This window comes from Equus przewalskii, chromosome 13, assembly GCF_037783145.1.
Source record: "Equus przewalskii isolate Varuska chromosome 13, EquPr2, whole genome shotgun sequence".
NCBI classification, from domain to species: domain Eukaryota; kingdom Metazoa; phylum Chordata; class Mammalia; order Perissodactyla; family Equidae; genus Equus; species Equus przewalskii.
Genome location: NC_091843.1, coordinates 49,291,103 through 49,309,957, shown reverse-complemented (window position 1 = coordinate 49,309,957; position 18,855 = coordinate 49,291,103). Strand labels below are relative to the sequence as shown.

The following is an 18,855-nucleotide window of genomic DNA, read 5'->3' as shown; positions in this document are numbered from 1 at the left end:
TGAAAATGTTGAGTTAGGGGCCGGCTCCGTGGCCAAGTGGTTAAGTTCATGCACTCTGCTCCGGTGGCCCAGGGTTTCGCTGGTTTGGATCCTGGCATAGACATGGCACCGCTCATCAGACCATGCTGAATCAGTGTCCCACATGCCACAACTAGAATATATAACTATGGACTGGGGGCTTCTGGGAGAAGAAGAAGAGGGGAAAAAAGAAGATTGGCAACAGATGGTAGCTCAAGTGCCAATCTAAAAAAAAAAAATGTTGAGTTAATATCCTTTTATATAGATGGGCTGATAGGAATTACAGGAACATCTTTATAAGGTCACATTATATACAGGCTTTGAATTGGCAGCGTTTTGTTGATGGAATCACTGTGTGTATAAATATGCCTTGCTTTTATTACAAAATATGACTTACACATTAATATACATACGCTGGGCTTCACTGCGGGGAAAAAAGAGCCTCTCTATGTGTGGAGCCTGTTATCCTAATGTTCTGGTAGATTGATTTCCTTTTAAGTGTGGAAGGGTAAAAAAGCCAGGTTTCTAGAATATATATATATGTGTGTGTTATATATTAGCTGCTGATCACAGATTCTTAATTAACTTTCAGTGCGTACCAGCGTCAGCGTTGTTCTGCATGTGTTACGTCTTCTCATGACTGGGAGAGTTTACTTTGAGAAGAACTAGTTCTCTCAGGGATCATCTCTAGATTTTTTTCACTAGGAATAAAAATAAGTAGGATATTTCCTTCATAGACTGCAAAACTGAATCAGTTTTCACTTACAAAACTGGGTCACCTTGATTATGCTATTTTAAATGTTAAGCATAATTTTTATCTCAATTAAAATAACTTGTGATAAGCTTGTCCTTCTTTAATCTTTAAAGATTTAAAAAGTACCAGTCTTGACATTCTTATTATATTTAGTGTATTTTCTCTCTTTCTTCTTTCTCTCTTCATCATAAATATGATGGAACATGTTGAAGGGTGTGTTTGGGATTTCCCTTTTTATTTTTGGAATCTAGACTAATTCTTAGTGAAAATAAAATCCCCAATATTGGGATCATTATTGCTTTTCTCACAGTGGCTTCAACAATCATATATAAATATCAGGAGCACAGGGAGCGAATGCATAAGGTGAACTTTATAAAAGCATGTCACTGCCAGAAAGTAATAGGTATCCAAAATAAAATGTAGTGGGTTGGTTAGGATTCAGAACTCCATAGCTTCTCAAGTAGACTTGGTGTAAAGCCTTTTCAGTTTAGTTGCTCCTTTTCATGTGCATAGAATGTCTTGCTATTCCTAAAAGGCATGTTGATGAGACAATAGCAATAACTCTGCCATAGTTTCACTAATATATATGCTTCATTGGCATGTTCACTGTTTATCTTGCACTAGCCTGTTGCTTTTTATGACCATTTAAATTAATATGATAGATTCAGCCTTTGTTACGTTTTAGTGCTTTTATAATAAAAGGAGTTTCTCCCTCCATCTGCAGGTGCTGCTGTTTTTTCAAACGAAGGAAAAGGAAAACCATACAGCGCCACAAATGACTCTGGACACAGACAGATCATGGGGAGTTACTTACGTGTTCATCTGCTGTCTTGTGACTAAAATCATCTCTGTAGTGACCACATATATTTTCAAGGACTCACTCTTAGAAACAAAAATGTCATACTTTCATACTTCATTTTGTGGTTGTCTTACATTCATATTTTTTCGAATTTAACTTTTATGGAAGCTTTAAAGTTTTGTCAAAACATGAGTGCTTTGCCCATCAGTGAATGGAATGGACCAATGAGGTGGTATTGGTGAATACAGTTCTATAGAACATTTTCAGAAGCTCTCCTCCTGTTGTAGAAAGCAGTACAGTATCTTCAGTGTCAACCAGTTATCTACCGAATCTGGCTTTTTATAACTTCTGTAAGAGCATAATCAAACAGGAATTTTCTCCCCAGTGGATAACGCAACAGAGAAAACAGAGTTGCCCACATATCTAAAAGAAGTTATTCCTTGAGAAGTTCGTTTTTTGTGTGACATCTGCATTGATTTCAGTCTTACTGATGGTACTGCTGTTCATGAGGCATCTTAACATTCTCTCTCTGAAATCATGGTACAGCCACTGCCCAGAGGTACTGAGGAAAAAGCTCTGTGGGTTCGGCGGATGGTAGTAGTAAAATGAATTGCGAGTAGTGTGGTAAATATGAGCTCTGCTTTTGTTGCACCACTATGTGAAGTACAGTGTTGCCGAAGTGGCAAAAGCGCTTATTTTAAAAAATGCAAAATATTTGTATAATGTAACTTTTTGCTTCCAGATAATAATGTATGTTAGACAGCAAGAAATGAATACTTCAAGAAATAAGACATGTTGGAGTTTAAAAAAAAAAATACACTAAGGAGAAGAAATAAATGTGAATCTCATTGCAATGTGTAAAGTTGAAGTCTAAGGAGATCCCACTGAAACCTACTGCTGAATGATTACGTTCTCCTTAAGCAGAAAACTTTCGATGTGCCATGTAATGGTGTCTGTTTATTAATTATTTGCTCTTTGATAAAAAAGAAAGACCCCCAGCAATAAAAACTGGGTCACTCTATTGCCCTCTGTGCACATTAGTCTCTTGTATTCAACTTTGCTGGTTCTCGGGAATTTTCCTACTTTTTAGCAGAATTTTGATGATTGAAAACTATTTTGGAGAGGAGGGATCAGGTGCTTTGCCTCCGTAGTCTTTTGAAGTGCCTGCATACGAACAAAGCGACGGTTCTGTAAACAAGGAAACCCAGTCCACTTTTCAAGTATGCTTTGTTTTAAACCATAAAGACACAGGTGTACTTTGTCACATCCTACTAGCCAGGATTTTCAAGAAGAGTTACAACAAAAAGACTGGCTAGAAATACAGTTATGTTGCCCAATCTCATATCCAACTTTCATTTATAAAATGGTTACTTACTCCTTCCGTGCAGCCCCTTCTTTGTCTTTAAGTGCCTGCCTCCAGGCGTGCTTATTTATTTTTATTGTCTCAAGGTAACATTTAAAATGTGTAATTAAAGTAAATAAATCTACATTTTTGACTTCATTATTGCATTTACAGGGATTTAATTGTGCTTTGTAATTTATTTTTCTTATTAGCCAAAAGCAGTGCATTGTTTTTGATGAATTAGGCACCCATATGAATACTGTAAATCAAGACATTGTTCATCATTGTTGCTCTGAATCCTATGAATGATCTTTTTAAGTTCTTGATTTTAAAGACCTACACTCAGCCTAGAAAACATTTGCTGTATAATTTGGTCAACAGAGTCCATTCTATCTATTTGTATACTGTCATGATGTCTTAAACTACAGGAGTTACATACTGAGTTTTTATTTTTGTTTGCTTTGAGCAAGGTAGATGGATGTTTTGGCCATTATAATGTGAAACCACTTCTTTCTTTACAGTATTTGACCAAATTTGTGTGTCTATGATATTTGTAAATACATGCAATATCTGTATTTCTTATCATAAGCCTATTTAGTTTTATTCTCAGTAGGGTTTTTGGACTGTACAGTGTTTATATGATCTGAACTCCTTATACATAAGAAGGTGTGTATATTAATCCAATTATGGACTTAAAATATTTTAAAAGTATAAATACCCTTATTTGCTGCAAAGACCAGTGTGTAGACATTTGCTTTTTAGCAATATTTTTAAGTGCTCCATTTTAATGCCAAGGAATAAGTCTTTTGGCAACACAAACTGGTCAATAATAGGTAATGCAGGTATGTTCAGGTTAAGCCCAACAATGTTTTGCATTTTTATGCTTCTTTTCTGTCAACACTAATGAAGTCAACATTGCCTGAATGTCTGAATAATGAAACACATCCCTGTTTAAAAGTATGTAACTGAAAAAGAAATAAAAAATAAAGGTAGTTTTTTTAAACTTGCTCTTTCCCCTTTCCTCTAATCATGGGTAAAATAATGCCACTCACTAATTTAAGATCGGGATTTTAAAAATTCAGTTCATTTAGTTTAGTGTGTGTGAGAAGCAGAGCTAGAGGAATATGCTTTTGTGTTTTCATTTTTGTCTTGTTGGAACCCCATTGTGAAGAGCACATACCAGGAAGGATCTAATCTTTCTATAATGAAAGTTTAAAAAAATTTTTTGTTACACTTCTCTGAACTACTTAGTAGAGCAATTAATTAAAACTGATGCCACTAATAAACCAAGGGAAAAGGAATCATTTTATTCCTTTTGAAAAATGAAGTCCTACTATTATGTTCACAGAAATGAAACATTATTAATCCAACTTTAAGTGAATGACTTTAACATCATTGCAGATGGAGAGCGTTTACCTGTGACAGTATGTCACAGTTTCATCATGCTAGGTGCTTTAAGGGATTTTACAAAATGGTTTTAATGGCTCTGCTTCCTGAAAGATGCTACAGGTAAGATAAGGCGAAGCAGCACACACTAAGCCCATGAATAGTGTGTCCACTAAGCACCAGCATTAAGAAACTATAGAAGGATCTGGAGATGAAACATAACATGGGTTAAACTTACATTGAAAGGCTCTATCTAGGAAAATCTGACTTAAGATTGGGGTTCAATCTGAATGATTGTATAGTTGCATTAGTCAGCAGCCTTTGAAGTGCAGGTGATAGCAGCCTAACTTCGCTTAAGCAATAGGGGTGTACATTATGGCATTTAACTACGAAGTCCAGTGGTAGAGCTGGCTTCAGACATGCTTAATGATGTTGCAGAGTCAGGAATCTGCCTTTGCCTGTATCTCTGAGTTTTGTTTTCTACCCTGCTATTTTCATTGTCAGGGAGATGTTTCATGTGTGTTGGTGAAGTGGCCACCCAGCAGCTTCAGACTTCTACCCTACTGTCTTAGAACCTCCGCCAAAACAGAGCGCCATTTCTCTCACCAGTTCCAATAAAATGCTAAGACTGACGTTTATTCTTTCATTGCTTCCGTGCCCACCCCTGAGCCAATTACTATGCCCAAGGGATTGCTGTTCTCCCAACGGCTGAGCCTGAGTCCTCGGTCCATCTTCAGAAGACACATGGGACTGAGAAATGAGGTAGAAAGGTTGTTACCCAAAAGGAAATGAGGGTATTGGTATCAGAAGGAGAGTGAATGGATGCTGCACAGGCAAAATCAATAGATATCCACTATTATGATGAGAAAAAATAGAGCATAAAGGCAAACCTAATTGTTTTAAACTAGAACACATTATCATTAATATTTTGAAACTTTAATAAATCTGAATATATTATTAGAAATCACATACAGGGAATGAGTACATTTGAAAAATGTTTTGAGCTCAGGTAAAAAGGGAGTTCATAAGTACCTTATTTGACATATTTTTGTTTTTAGCTTTTCAGGGTTTTGGTGATAGGACTGGATTAGTAGAGTTAAAAGCTAATTTTTCTGGTAGAAAACAAATAAATCGAATATAAAACTGTGCTGATGTTCAGGTTAACTAGTTTCTTCTCTGCTAGCTCTAATATAGAACCACATGTTATTTTCTTAGGAAGTTTACTTCCTTACAATACATGGATCATAACCAAAGAAGGGACTGCATATAGAAGTATTAGCAGGTAATATTGCTAGGATCTGAAAATGGTTTTGTTAGAAAGAACAATTGTTCACGGTTTACCACAGCGTGATTTTACTTAAATGGAAAAACTCTCCTGCACTGCTCTAGACTAGGAGTTAGCAAAATTTTTTTGTAAAGTTTAGGTTTTGTGGACGAAGAGGCAAAACTGAGGCTTCTATATACCTGTGTGATGAGGAACAAAACAAATTTCCACTAATTTTGTATTGATGAAATTCAAAATATATATTAATGCTTGAGTGCAAAATTTTTGTAATACAGGTCTACTAATGATGAGTTGAATTATTTTGAGGGGACAGTATTTCACTTAATTGGGGTTTGAAATTGATTGCAAATGTTCATCTGTTGTCTGATCTGTAATGTGATTTTATGTATTTCATCTTTGAAAATGTCTTCACACAAATAGATACTACCAAGTACTGTTATCAGTCTTCAAGTGTATGATTTTAATTCAGCATATTCATCATTTGGGAGGTATTTATAGAACTCTATTAGATTCGGCTCTTGCTTTTGGCATGTCATTACATTGCAGATTAATCACTTCCTGTTCAAAGTTAGGTAGATGCTCCTCAATTGTACACTTAAATGGATTTTGAAATATGGACATTTCCTTTGCACTTGAATTGAAATCCCAAAGTGCAGCTGGAACTGTAGTTGAATTTGGAAAATATATCCACTGCAAATTAGTGTGGGGATGGAGATCTTGCTGCTTGTTTTAACTTGACAACGTGGGAAGTATATAAAGCAGCTTGACATGCCATGTGGTTTAAAAACAGTTATCATAATGACTTTGTTGCAGTATAAATTTTATGTATAAGTGCTGTTTTGCCTTGTAATTTTACGTTGAATTTATTAAGCAGTATCATCAAGTCTGCAGCAAAAGCTATAAAGCCATTCAGTGTTTGTTAACAGTAGGTGAGGGTGATTCCAATCAGAAAAATTTCCATCTTGGTCCTGAGCTCAAAAAATTGCAATAAAACTTTGCCACTGCCATCAAACTGCTGTGTGGTTCAGCAAGTCAGGAAATTCAGTTTCTATTTCTGACAGAACTTCCTGGAAACAATGATGGTTAAGACCACATGAGTGAATGAAATTCATCATTGACTTTGTTGCTGTTAGTGCCATCGAGTCGATTCTGACTCCTAGTGACTCTGTGTACAGTAGAGCGGAAGCTACCTTGTCTTTTTACGCTGTCCTCTCTCCTTCCAGTGCTGTCACATGATGCTCTGCTGCTGTTCTTAGGGTTTTCATGGCCAATTTTTTCAAAAGTGGGTGGCCAGGTCCATCTTTCTAGTCTGTCTTAGTCTGGAAGAATCTCTGCTGAAACCTGTCCACCACGAGGGACCCTGCTGGCATTTGAAATACCAGTGTCATAGCTTTCAGCATCATGGCAGCACGCGGCCTCCACAATATGACAACCAGCAGATGGGTGGTGTAGTTCCCTGATGGGGAAATGAACCTGGACTGCAATGGTGAGAGTTAACCACTAGACCACCAGGGCTGGCCCCATTGACTTTACTAGTTCAGTAATGGGACAGATTCAAATATTTCCCACAAAATACCTGCTGAAGGATAATACAATATATAGCTATTGACTTTAAACATCTTACATTTTCACAAGCTTTGTAAATTTGTCCAGTAAACCTTTTATTACACACATATTTTTACCACCATCAGTTACAACCCCTCTTGGCAGATTCCACTTCAGTTTGTGTGGAATTGGTATCTTCCCAAGTTCTTTAAAAATACTCTTTCTTGAAGTTGTCCCGTGGAGACTTTTCACAGAGGCTAATTCTTGAGTCACTTCAAACCCAGCATTGACTTCTCTAGTAAACAATAACACGGCAGTGTTAGTAACATCTATTGACTCGTCAGAAGCCAAGGAAAACTACTTGAAATTACTTGCCTTATTTTTTAGTTGACTATTGGTGTTCTCAAGTCTTCAAGTGACTGTCCTTGCTAAAAAGCTAGTGTTCTTAAATGAGTTTATTTTTTCAGGACACACTTTCTGGCTACTGCAGTCAAACAATCGAATTAACTGTAACTCACCATCACAAATAGTTTTCTTTGCTTGGCTAACAAGTGAGCCACTTGGAAAGGAACTTTGCTTGCGCCCTTGTTCTCATTTTTTTGTGTGTGAATAAGTTCTACTGTGACGAGATATTCTGTTTGAAGTTTTCTGATTGTTCTGACCGTTGTGCTTCTGTGAGTTGGGGACATTGTGATGAGTGCTTAGTTCGATAATGTCGGAATAGATTGTACTCTCTTAGCACAGCTAAAGTGTCATTGCATAGTAAACATGATGCCTCGCCATATAATTGTATAAAAAATAATCCACGTTCCACTGTGCCTTAAAAGCGCAACACTCAAAGTTCACTTTTCTTTAATTTTTTAATGATCAATATGCATTAGTAATAAAAAGTAATACAGTGTCTGTATGACAATGTGTGTGGCACTTGAAATGCTGTTGAATTATACCTGCATCACTGAGATTTGTAGTGTGTTGAACAGTAGTTTGAAGCAATGAGAGCGCCACATATGGTCTCTGTCACAACTATTCAACTCCGCCTTTGTAGCATGAAAGCAGCCGTAGACAATAGGTGAATGAGTAAGCATGGCTGTGTTTCAATAAAATTTTAGTTATCGATGCTGAAATTTGAATTTCATGTAATTTTTATGTCATGAAATATTCTTTTGATTTTTTTCAACCATTTAAAAATGTAAATACCATTCTTAGCTCATGGGCTAAATAAAAACAGGAGGCAGGCTGGATTTGACTTGCATACCATAGTTTGCCAACCTCTTATCTAGACTGTCTTGGAAAGATTTGGGTGTTTGAAGTAAATTATTTTTTTGCCTAAGTGAGTGACACTACTTACCAAAAAATAACCTTTCTTTCCTTTATAAAAAGAAGGGCCATTTTGAAATTGCACCAAGAATTAAGATAATGTTAAAGAAAATGCAGCCAGCACATATGGGAGTTAGAAATAAAGCAAATGAGATGTCTGGCTCCCACATGAACTTGGATGTTAAAGCAGTGTGTGGTCTTGGAAAGAGCATAAATTTTGGGATCAGACAAATTTAATTTGATTCTCAACTTTACTTAACTTGTGAGAGCTATGACAAGTTATTTGACTTCTTGGCATCAGTTTCCTCACCTCAAAGTGGACATAATGCCTGCTTTGCAGGACGGCTCTGAGGATTAGGGATAATATTTATAATCTCTCTCAATGTGAGGTATCTTTTACCATTATCCTCATAATAAAGTAAGGTTTAAAACTGAGCAACACCTTGATTTTTCATGCAGTGTATGCCTCTGCTCTTTGAGACAAGAATAAGGCCTGGTATTTATTAAACTTTATCTTAGATTGAAGCCATCATTTCTGTTGAAAAAGATTTGCACCCTAGTTCTATCACATTGCACAATTGGCTATCTTGTCTCACTAATGGCACTGATAAATTCAAAATCATTAATTCTATACCTTTATTGATAAAAATGACAAACAGCAGAGAATCAGGGCAAAACCCTGTGTCAAGCCACTGTATTCCTAGCTTAAAGTGGCTATCAATCCGTGGAATCAATAACGTGAAGTCTCAGCGTTCTCTCTGCCGTATAGTAATTCTTCTCTGCCAATTGACTGCCAGTGGCTGTTTACCAGATGCCTTGCTGAAATCCAGGTAACTATTTATTCCATTTCTTTGCCTGCCATTCTCATTATCCTGTGGGGGAAAAAAAAAATGAACTGGATTTAGTTTGTATGACTTTTCCTAGTGAATCCATATTAACTCCTAAAGATCACCATTTCTATTTCTAATAGTATAAATGGTCTTTTACCTAGTTCAATCTAATCTGACTTGGAATCAACATTATTTACTAGTCTATAGCTGTATAATCCACCATTTTCTTTTTTTAAAATAGGAATTCCGTTTCCTGTCTCTAGTTCTTTTGATTTGCTCCATTTACCACATGCAAGGTCTCTCAGTATAAAATTTGTGCTGGCCCAGAGACTTCGTTGTTCTTTTTAAATATCTGTATCTATGATGGGCTTCATTTCCTTCTTGCCATTTTTGCGTCTTTCACTTTCCAGGCTAAAGACTATTCTTGATTTAAAAAAAAGTAAAAGAAGACAAATTTTAAAAAGAAGCCAAGCCATACATTCTCTGTCATCCCTCAACCCTTTCCTTACATCTGGCTCTACACGTAGTTTATAAAACCCTTTTTGTTGCCTTTAAAGCATTTTTCTAAAAGAAATTCTCAGCTAATTAGGGGAGGAGAGGTTTAAAGCTTTTACCATTTCTCATATTCATTTTCTCTGCACACTCTGTTTCAGCTTTTGTATGTGTCCTTTTGAAAGCTGAGCTTGTCAAAAGGGACGTCTTTTTTCTTTTTCTCAAGCTTATTTTTTTCTTTTCTTACCAGGATCATTTTTAATTGTAGAACTAGAATCTCAGTCTTGAGTTCCCTTCACCAGGTGTCACAGATCTTAAGATGAGTTGCTCACCTTCTCTTAAGGTGCCTGGCACTTCCTCTTTATCAATCAATTCCTTCTTGCTGGTCACTTTTGTGGTCCAGAGTGGCTTCGATTTTTGCTATATCTACTTTCTAGGAAATTAGCTTTTTGGCATATAAAGAGTTGCTGGATGCTCTGGTTTTAGTAAAATAAGACTTAGAGATGCTTTTTGGACAATTGGAGCTCTCATTACTAAATTTTATGTTTTCTGCTTTTGTGCTCTTTTAATTAAAGTTTATGTACTCAGCAACTGTTTTGTTTTGTTTTAAAGATTTTATTTTTCCTTTTTCTCCCCAGAGACCCCCGGTACATAGTTGTGTATTTTTAGTTGTGGGTCGTTCTAGCTGTGGCATGTGGGAGGCCAGCCCAGTACAACCCAATGAGTGGTGCCATGTCTGTGCTCAGGACTCGAACCGGCGAAACCCTGGGCCGCGGAAGCAGAGCCGGTGAACCTAACCACTCGGCCACGGCGCCGGCGCCAGCAACTGTTTTTTAACACCTTGTGCCTGGCAGTGTGTTGTGTGCTTAAATCTGATTTTCTTTCTCTGGCCTGGCATTCTGTAATGTATTTTCATAATTGCATCCCAATTTTTCCTCTCTTCTTTGCCCAGATATTTTCCACAGTGCATTTTACCGTGGGTGGCCCGAATTTCATTGCATTTTTGCAATACAATGATATTGTATATCATTCGGGTGCTTCCCTACACCTCCCTTCTCATTTGTGTGTATTCTAATCAGCAATCTCATTATACCCAGTGTCAGAGACTCCTAGGTCCGACTTACTGTGCCGTGTTTTTATCTGAGTCTTCTTGTTTGTGGCTCTTTTCTGTGCATTAGTGTGAAAACTCCTAGGTGTTGTTTTTGAAACTCCTGCTAAGTTCTTTTCTTGAGTGAATCACTTGGCCATCTCTAACTTGATGGTGTATATTACAGCCGCTTTCGTGTTTTTTATCTGATCTTCTCACCCTCGTACTCATTCAGTTTAAAAATCGCTGTAACAAGTCAAATATGCTCCTACCAAGATCTCATGAGATAACATTCTAGCCATCTTAAATTGTGCCTTGGAAATTAGAATCTCACTTTAAAACATCATATGGGTAGGAAAATCACTACTTTCTTTCTTGTACTTTTCTACTTTGTCCTGCATCCTGTATCGGCTTTGTCAAGATGCCCTAAATATTCTGTACTCAGTTTTTTTCAAATTATAAATTTATATAATACATAAATATATGTATATATAGTAATAATTATGTATAATATACACATGAATTATAATATAAAAATTTGGCAATTAGAGCTATTTTTTCCCCCACAGTAATTGGTGCTTAGATCACTTAAATGGCAACACCAGCTGAAAATCATGCCCCCTCAAATAAACATCTGGATAATCCCTTATGGTCTCTCCTATAGGTTTGGCTGAGGGAAGACCAAAAGGGGGCACTAAGAATTGAAAGTACTTATTTTTCATATTCAAGAAGGGTAAAAACTATTCTTTAGTCAAGTCCAAATTATGAACAACTAACTACTGTTAATTCAAGATAATTTTGGATTAATTCACAAGCTCTGAAAATCAGTCAACGACAGCATCACTCCAGTGGCCGTGCTTCTGAAAATGAGCTAGTCAACAGTAGCCTCACTCCAGCCTTCTGAAAGTGAGCAAATCAATGACAGCCCCACGCTCGTCAACAACAGCTGATCAGCAAGTGCCTCACTCCAGTGACCATGCTCCTGAAAGTGAGCTGGTCACCGGCAGCCCTCCACCAATGACCACACCCCAGGTATTTTATCAGCCCTGTTAGATTCCTGTAAACCCTGTGGCACCATTGTCAAGGGTCTGTTTATTACTCTCTTGTCCATTACCCTGTTTGTGCCATCTCTTTCCTTTTGTGAAGCTGAGTGATACGTTGAGGATCTAGGAAAAATTTTGTTTGAATAAAGGGTTCTGTTTTAAAAAAATGTTTGAAAAGTGCTGCCCTTTATTCCTTGTGTGGTGCTTAAGAACACAGAAAACTGTATTTTCTGAATACTAAATGGTATATGGAAAGATTTCCATCTGAATGTATTAAACTATTTCTGATACCTGGATTAGCAAAGCTTTCATGGACAAGACTGTATACTTGTGCTGAGTCCTTATTCCTCAAGAGGGCCTGTTTGGCAAAGTAGATTAAGCCTTCACATTTTAAAAGAGAAACGGCTCTGAGTGTTAGGTCTCTCACAGAAGGATGAACAGTTGTCAGTGGTGTTGGGCAGCTATTGTCTCAGCTACGGGGGGAATATTACACCCTGACGGAAAGGTGGCAGTGGGGAACTGAGGACTAGGGATGGAGGGCACTGGCCCTATTAGGACTCAGGGTGCTGATTGAAGGTTTAGACTTTGCAGTTGGATAAACTTGTGTTTGTCATGGTTCTGACACTTGCTTGCTATATGACTTTGGTCAAGCTACTTAACCTCTCAGAGCCTCAGTTTCCTCATCTCAAGAAGAAAATTAGAATTCATTTCATGGAGTTTTGGTGAGGAAGATGTGATAAGACACGTTAATTGCAGCAAAATTTGGTTCACAGTAGGTGCTCAATGAATGGTAGCTGTTATTGGCTATTATTATTTAAGCCGTATGGGAGAGTAGAGCTGCCAAGGAAAAGATGATGTGGTGGAAACCCCAACTGCACACTCAGTCAGCATGAAACTGAAGCATATGTTTATAGTAATTCCAATAGCTGCAAGCAAGGTGTTTGTGGCAAGCAACAAATCAATGGGGAAATGGAACTTATTTCAGAGATAATAGAAAAAAAGACTGGTGAGAGATATGGCGTGAGTCCACGGAGTGCTAAGTTACGTAAGTGTTAAGTAGGTGTTAAATGTTGCCTTTCTCTTTTCTTCTCTTCCACTGCAGCAGTAATACCTTGGCCTCAGAGACAGAGAACTGGACTAGGAAATCAGAAATATGTTTCTACTCAGGGATCAGCCATTAACTAGCTGCGTCACTCAATCTTTCCGGGCCTCCATTTCATCTATGTAAGGGAACAGTTATGGACTGAATGTTTTCTTCTCCCCAAAATTTGTATGTTGAAGGCTTAACCCCCAAAGTGATGAGATTTGGAAGTAGGGCCTTTAGGAGGTATTTAGATTTAGATGAAGGCTTGAGGGGTCCCCATGATGAGATTAGTGTCCTTATAAGAAGAGAAAGAGAGACAAGAGCTCTCTCTCTCCCTGTCGTCAAGGACACAGTGAGAAAGCAGCTGTCTACAAGTCAGGAAGAGAGCTCTCACCAGGAACTGAACCTGCTGGCACCTTGATCTTGGACTTCCCAGCTTCCAGAACTGTGAGAACTACGTGTCTGTTGTTTAAGCACCCAGTCTATGATGTTTTGTTATAGCAGCCTGAGCCGGCTAATACAGGAACCAGTTGAGAAAACTAACTCAAAGATTCCATGAAGATGATTCTCTTAGCCTTTGGCATCTTCACAAGGATATGACAATCAAATGAAATAATGGATTTGGAAGACTTTCTGACCTTTAAAGCAGGGATTTCTACACCTAGCTGGGTGTCAGAACCACTTATAGATACTACTTTTTAAAATGAAGTTTCTTGAGCCCTACTTCCAGGGATGCTGATGGGGAAAAGAGGAGCTATTCATAAAGAACTCCTCTAAGAATTTACTTGTATTCCCAGGTTTGAGACACCTTACTCTGAAACAATGCCCCTTAATGTCCTTGAAGTTAATGACTTAAATTGGGTAAACTTCTAAGAGTTGGCTACTGAGATGTCCCTTTAAAGACCCTCTTCCTTAGTGCTGTTTGTCAAGTGTTTCTGGTTTGCCTCTTTTCCAGTCACATAGTAGCATTGTACTTCTTGCTTGCTGTGGTTGGGTGAGGCCATGTGACTCATGGCCTGAGACCATTGCTTTTCTGACTTGGCTCAACTGTCTTTGTGTTCAGTGTTTCAGCTGCTGACTGGCCTCCCTTCTCAGACCTGGGCCAACACCTGCCCAGTCTCCTGGTAGATTCTCCCCTCAGTAAACAAACATAGTTAAGTCCCTCAAATCCTAAAGACATGAGGATAACACCCTCCATTGATCCTGCTCCCTCATGCAGTTTTTCTTTTGTCTCTCTCATTTCCTCTCAGCCAAGCTTCTTGAAAGAAGAGCTCTAATATTGTCCCATAATATTCCAGTGCCTGAATCAATGTGTAACATGACCACTGCCTGACCCTCCCAGGCCCAGCCTCTGCCAGCTCTGCTTTGAGGACCAGGACTGAGATAGTGAAAGCGACAATATTTACTTCAAAGATGTGGTATATATACACAATGGAATACTATTCAACCATAAGAAATGATGAAATCCAGCCATTTGTGACAAGATGGGTGGACCTTGAGGGCATTATGCTAAGTGAAGTAAGTCAGAGGGAGAAAGTCAAAACCGTATGATCTCACTCATAAGTAGAAGATAAAAACAACGACAAACAAACACATAGCAACAGAGATTGGATTGGTGGTTACCAGAAGTGACATGGGGCAGTCAGGAGGAGGGCAAAAAGGGTGATGAGGAAGGTGTATGGTGATGGATTGAAATTAGTCTTTGGGTGGTGAACATGATGTAATCTACACAGAATTTGAAATATATTACAATGTGCACCTGAAATTTATATAATATTAAAAGCCAATGTTACTGCAATAAAAAAATAAAGAAATACAATTTTATTTTTAATTTTATGTTTTGTGAGCACCCATGGATAAGTATGTATAGATGCAACGAAAAATGAAAAACTTAGGAGTCAGCTGGTGTGACGTTTAGGAGGACTGTTGGCTAAAACCCTTCTCCTGACTAGGCCCCAAGTTCATTAATAGGTTCTTTTCATAAGAAGTGAATGAAAGATTCAGAACAGCAAGGGACAGATTCATTAAGAAATGGTCTTCAACAAAGACCCTTTCATTTTCCACTTAATACAAAGGGATTATTAGATATTGCCCCCACCAGTTTCTCAGTTCTCTGCTGGTGTGACTTCTTTTCTTGAATTATTTTAAAAGCTGTGGGGGAGGAAGACATTTCCTTTACCTACTCTGAGTCCTTCTGTCTAGGCTATGAATTAAATTCACATGACACAGAATAAAAGGAGAAAATTAAACAAAGCTTCATAACATGTATACATGGCAGAGGCTCAGGAAAACTGAGCAACTCAGCAAAATGGTGGAGGCTCTCATCGTAAATACCATCTTCAGCTGCAAAGGAGGATGTTGGGGGTGGGGGGAGACAGTTATGGGAAATTACTGAAAAAGCACAGTAAACAAGAGTAAGGTTGTCACGTAGATTTAAGTCCTTGCCTTCCCCATTGATAAGGTTTCTAGAGATAAGGTCATCCCCACTTCTTCCTGGTACAGAGAGGGAGACACCTTTACAGATGGAGATTTCCCTTACAAATGTAAATGTCTCTTAACAAAGGGTAACTTCTACTTTTCAGAGTTTCTCTCATGTCTGCAGTTTTTAACCAGCCCTAAACAATCCTCATGCCAAAGAGACATACCTTGGGGTGGCCAATTCTAATCCCCCACAAAGCCTAAAGAGTGAAGACAGCCAAACAAGAGATGTGTCTGGATTAAGCTCCATAATGCAATCAGGTCAATACTCCCTTTTTTATACACCAAAGATCATCAATAATGATGACTTTCAAGGTCAACTTTACCTTTTACGTTTAGGACACTGAGGAGTAGATTTCCTCTACTTTCTAATAGACATTGAAAAATGCAAGCATGCAAAAGTTCTCATACCAGAGAGAAAGATAAAATGATTGAAAACTGTTGTACGCTGTTGTTCCCTCCCCTTGTTAGAAGCTGTGTGAATACCCCCGGGGAACAAAAGAGTGTGTTTTATGTTGCAGCGCTATCTAGGAGCTGGCTTAGCTTTGTCTCAGAGGAAGGAGGGATGGCCATTTGACCAGAGGCCAAGAAACCTTGGCAGAGTTTTCTAGGAGCCGCCTGACAAAAACAAATGTGGATGGAGAGGGGAAACTTTCATTTGTTAACTCATATCATTTTTCTCAAAAAGTGATGAGATTGTGAGTGAATTTTATGCATTAGATTTTTTTCAGTATTTTGTGAATGAAAATTTAATGCCAATGAAGTGAGTGAAAACATGAAGAAACAGACTTCGGACACAGGCTCTTCTTTCAGGAAGCTTGGCTGAGAAGAAAGGAGAAGGAGAGAGGAATAGCTGGATGGGTAAAGCAGGATCAAGGTAGGAGGGTGTTTTGCTTGTGTTTTTATGATTGGGCTGGGATCATATCATTGGAGGGGATGGAATGCGTTTGTTTACTGGGGGAAGAATCTATCAATGAGGATGAGGTCGAAGCTACTGGACAGGGAGAATGATGTGCAGGAAGGAAATCCCTGAGAGGATGAGATAGGATTCCAAAAAGAGGGGAGAGTGGAAAGAAGACGGAGCTAGTTGGGCTTTGTAGAGATGATGTGTGTGAGGGAGGTGAGAAAGTTGTTCAAACGATTGGCTATAGTGTCTTGTTGAATTGAGATGTAAGTGAGCCCAAGAGGAAGCTGTCTGCAGGTGGCTATTTAGCTGGGAGAAGATGGAGCCATCAAGAGACTGGGAGGTGATTCTCAAAAAAGTCAGAGTAAGCACAATTATTTTAAACTCAATTTTGTTATACTATTTGATACCCATGACCTTCAGTTTTTCTTTATGCAATATATAAAGTTAATGACATAAAAATGATTGAATTATAAAATTTTAGTTAAAAATGAAAGAAATCTTTCACCTGCTGTTATGATAATAGTCGGCTTTTAAAAAGACCTTTTTATATGAGAAGTGTTTCACAAGCAAGTTGATCTATTAAAGAGTCTTTGGTAATATAAGTTGTATTATGCATCTAGCTGACATTTTATAAATGTTTCATGTTAATCATATTACATTGTTTTTGATATAGATATGGAAATGTAGTTCAAGATCTAAAAATTTAGTACTACACAACATTTTGCTTTCAGATATGTATAGACCATAGATTGTAGTCTTCATATATTTACATTATGAGTATTATACACGAAGGATAAATTTTTCCCAAATCAGATGTTAATAAAAATGAAAACAAGGGAAATACATAAAATTCTACTGTTTCTGATTTTGTTAATGGAAAAAAAATAATGAAAAATAATTAAGTAGAACAGGAAAATGACTTCAGATTATTGTATCCTTATTATTGGTTAAAAATATAAATTTAAATTTTCATTTTATTTCAGAACAAAATTAATTTTATGTTTTAGCCAGCTAAGTTCTGAGTCTTTATGCTGATTTAGACACAGATAAATAAGTTTCACTTGCACATATGTCTATATAGGAAATTTCCTCTTCTAGGGGGAAAAATTAGATTTTACTTATCTCTTTCCATCCTTTGGCTTTCACAATATACTTACAGTGAATAAATTGTGTGTGATGCTAAATGGAGATAATACCTTCAGGGGCCAAAAAGAATATGAATGGTGATCAGTGACACTCAATTGCTAGTCTTAAAGTGTTCTTCCTAATAAACATTTTATCATTGGAAAGATATTATTCTCTAATTAAAAAAGAAATCCTTAAAACAGGCAAACTCTTGAAGTCTCCTCTATGTGTAAGCACAGATGTATAATTCTTTCTCTTCCTTCTTTCCTTCTTCCCTTCCTTCCTTCCTTCCCCTCTCCCTCCCTCTCTCCCTCTTTCTCTCTTTTTTTCCTTTCTGTCTGTCTGTCTGTCTATCTATCTATCTATCTATCTATCTATCATTGATGTCAAATTCACATGACAAAAATTCACCATTTTAACCATTCTAAAGTGCATGATTCAGTGGCATTAAGTATATTCACATGTTGTGCAACCAACACCACTAACTCCAGCACAGTTTTATTGCCCTAAAAAGAAACTCGTACTTATTAAGCAATCACTCCCCATTCCCCCTCAACACCCCACCCAGCCTCTGGCAACTTCTAATCTACTTTCAGTCTCTACTGATTTGCCTATCTTGGACATTTCATCTCAATGGTATCATATAATATGTGGCCTTTTGAAACTGGCTTCTTTCACTAAGGATAATATTTTCAAGATTCGTCCATGTTGTTTCATGTTTCAGTACTTCATTCCTTTTTATGGCTGGATAATATTTCATTGTATGGATATACCATATTTTGTTTATCCATTCACCAGCTGAGGGACATTTGGATTGTTTCTACTTTTTGGCTATTGTGAATAGTGATGCTGTTAACATTCATCTATAAGTTTTTGTGTGGACTTAGGTCCTCAATTTTCTGAGAGTAGAATCATGGGGCCATATGGTAACTCTATGTTTAACGTCATATGAAACTGCCAAACTTTTTCTCAACGACTGTACTATTTTATATTCCCACCAGCAGCAACATACGAAGATTTCAATTTCTCCAAAAACTTTGCCAACACTTGTTGTTTTCCATTTTTTAAAATAACTTTTTAAATTATAGCCATCCTAGTGAGTGTGTGAAGTGGTATTTCAATGAAGTGGTTTTGGTTTGAATTTCTCTAATGACTAATGATGCCGAGCATCTTTTCACATGTTTATTGGCCATTTGTATGTATTTTCGAGAATGTCTATTTGAGTCCTTTGCTCATTTTTTAATTGGGCCATTTGTGTTGTTGTTGTCGAGTTGTAGGACAGTTGTAGTTTACATGTTCTGGATACCAGACCCTTGTCAGTTATATATCTGTAAATATTTTCTCCCATTCTGTGAGTTGTTTT

General features: G+C 37.5%; 1 protein-coding gene across 26 annotated transcripts in view; it reads left to right on the top strand.

Annotated features, from left to right (window-relative positions):
* CSNK1G3 (casein kinase 1 gamma 3) overlaps nucleotides 1-3,916 on the top strand; it is a 104,819-nt gene extending 100,903 nt beyond the window's left edge. For all 26 annotated transcript variants that reach the window (XM_070569409.1, XM_070569403.1, XM_070569406.1 and 23 more), the window contains one exon: nucleotides 1,497-3,916. In XM_070569409.1, the coding sequence (XP_070425510.1) occupies nucleotides 1,497-1,551 (55 nt within the window). In that variant the 3' untranslated portion in view covers nucleotides 1,552-3,916. The remainder of the gene's footprint in view (nucleotides 1-1,496) is intronic.
* Nucleotides 3,917-18,855: the final 14,939 nt, after the last annotated feature.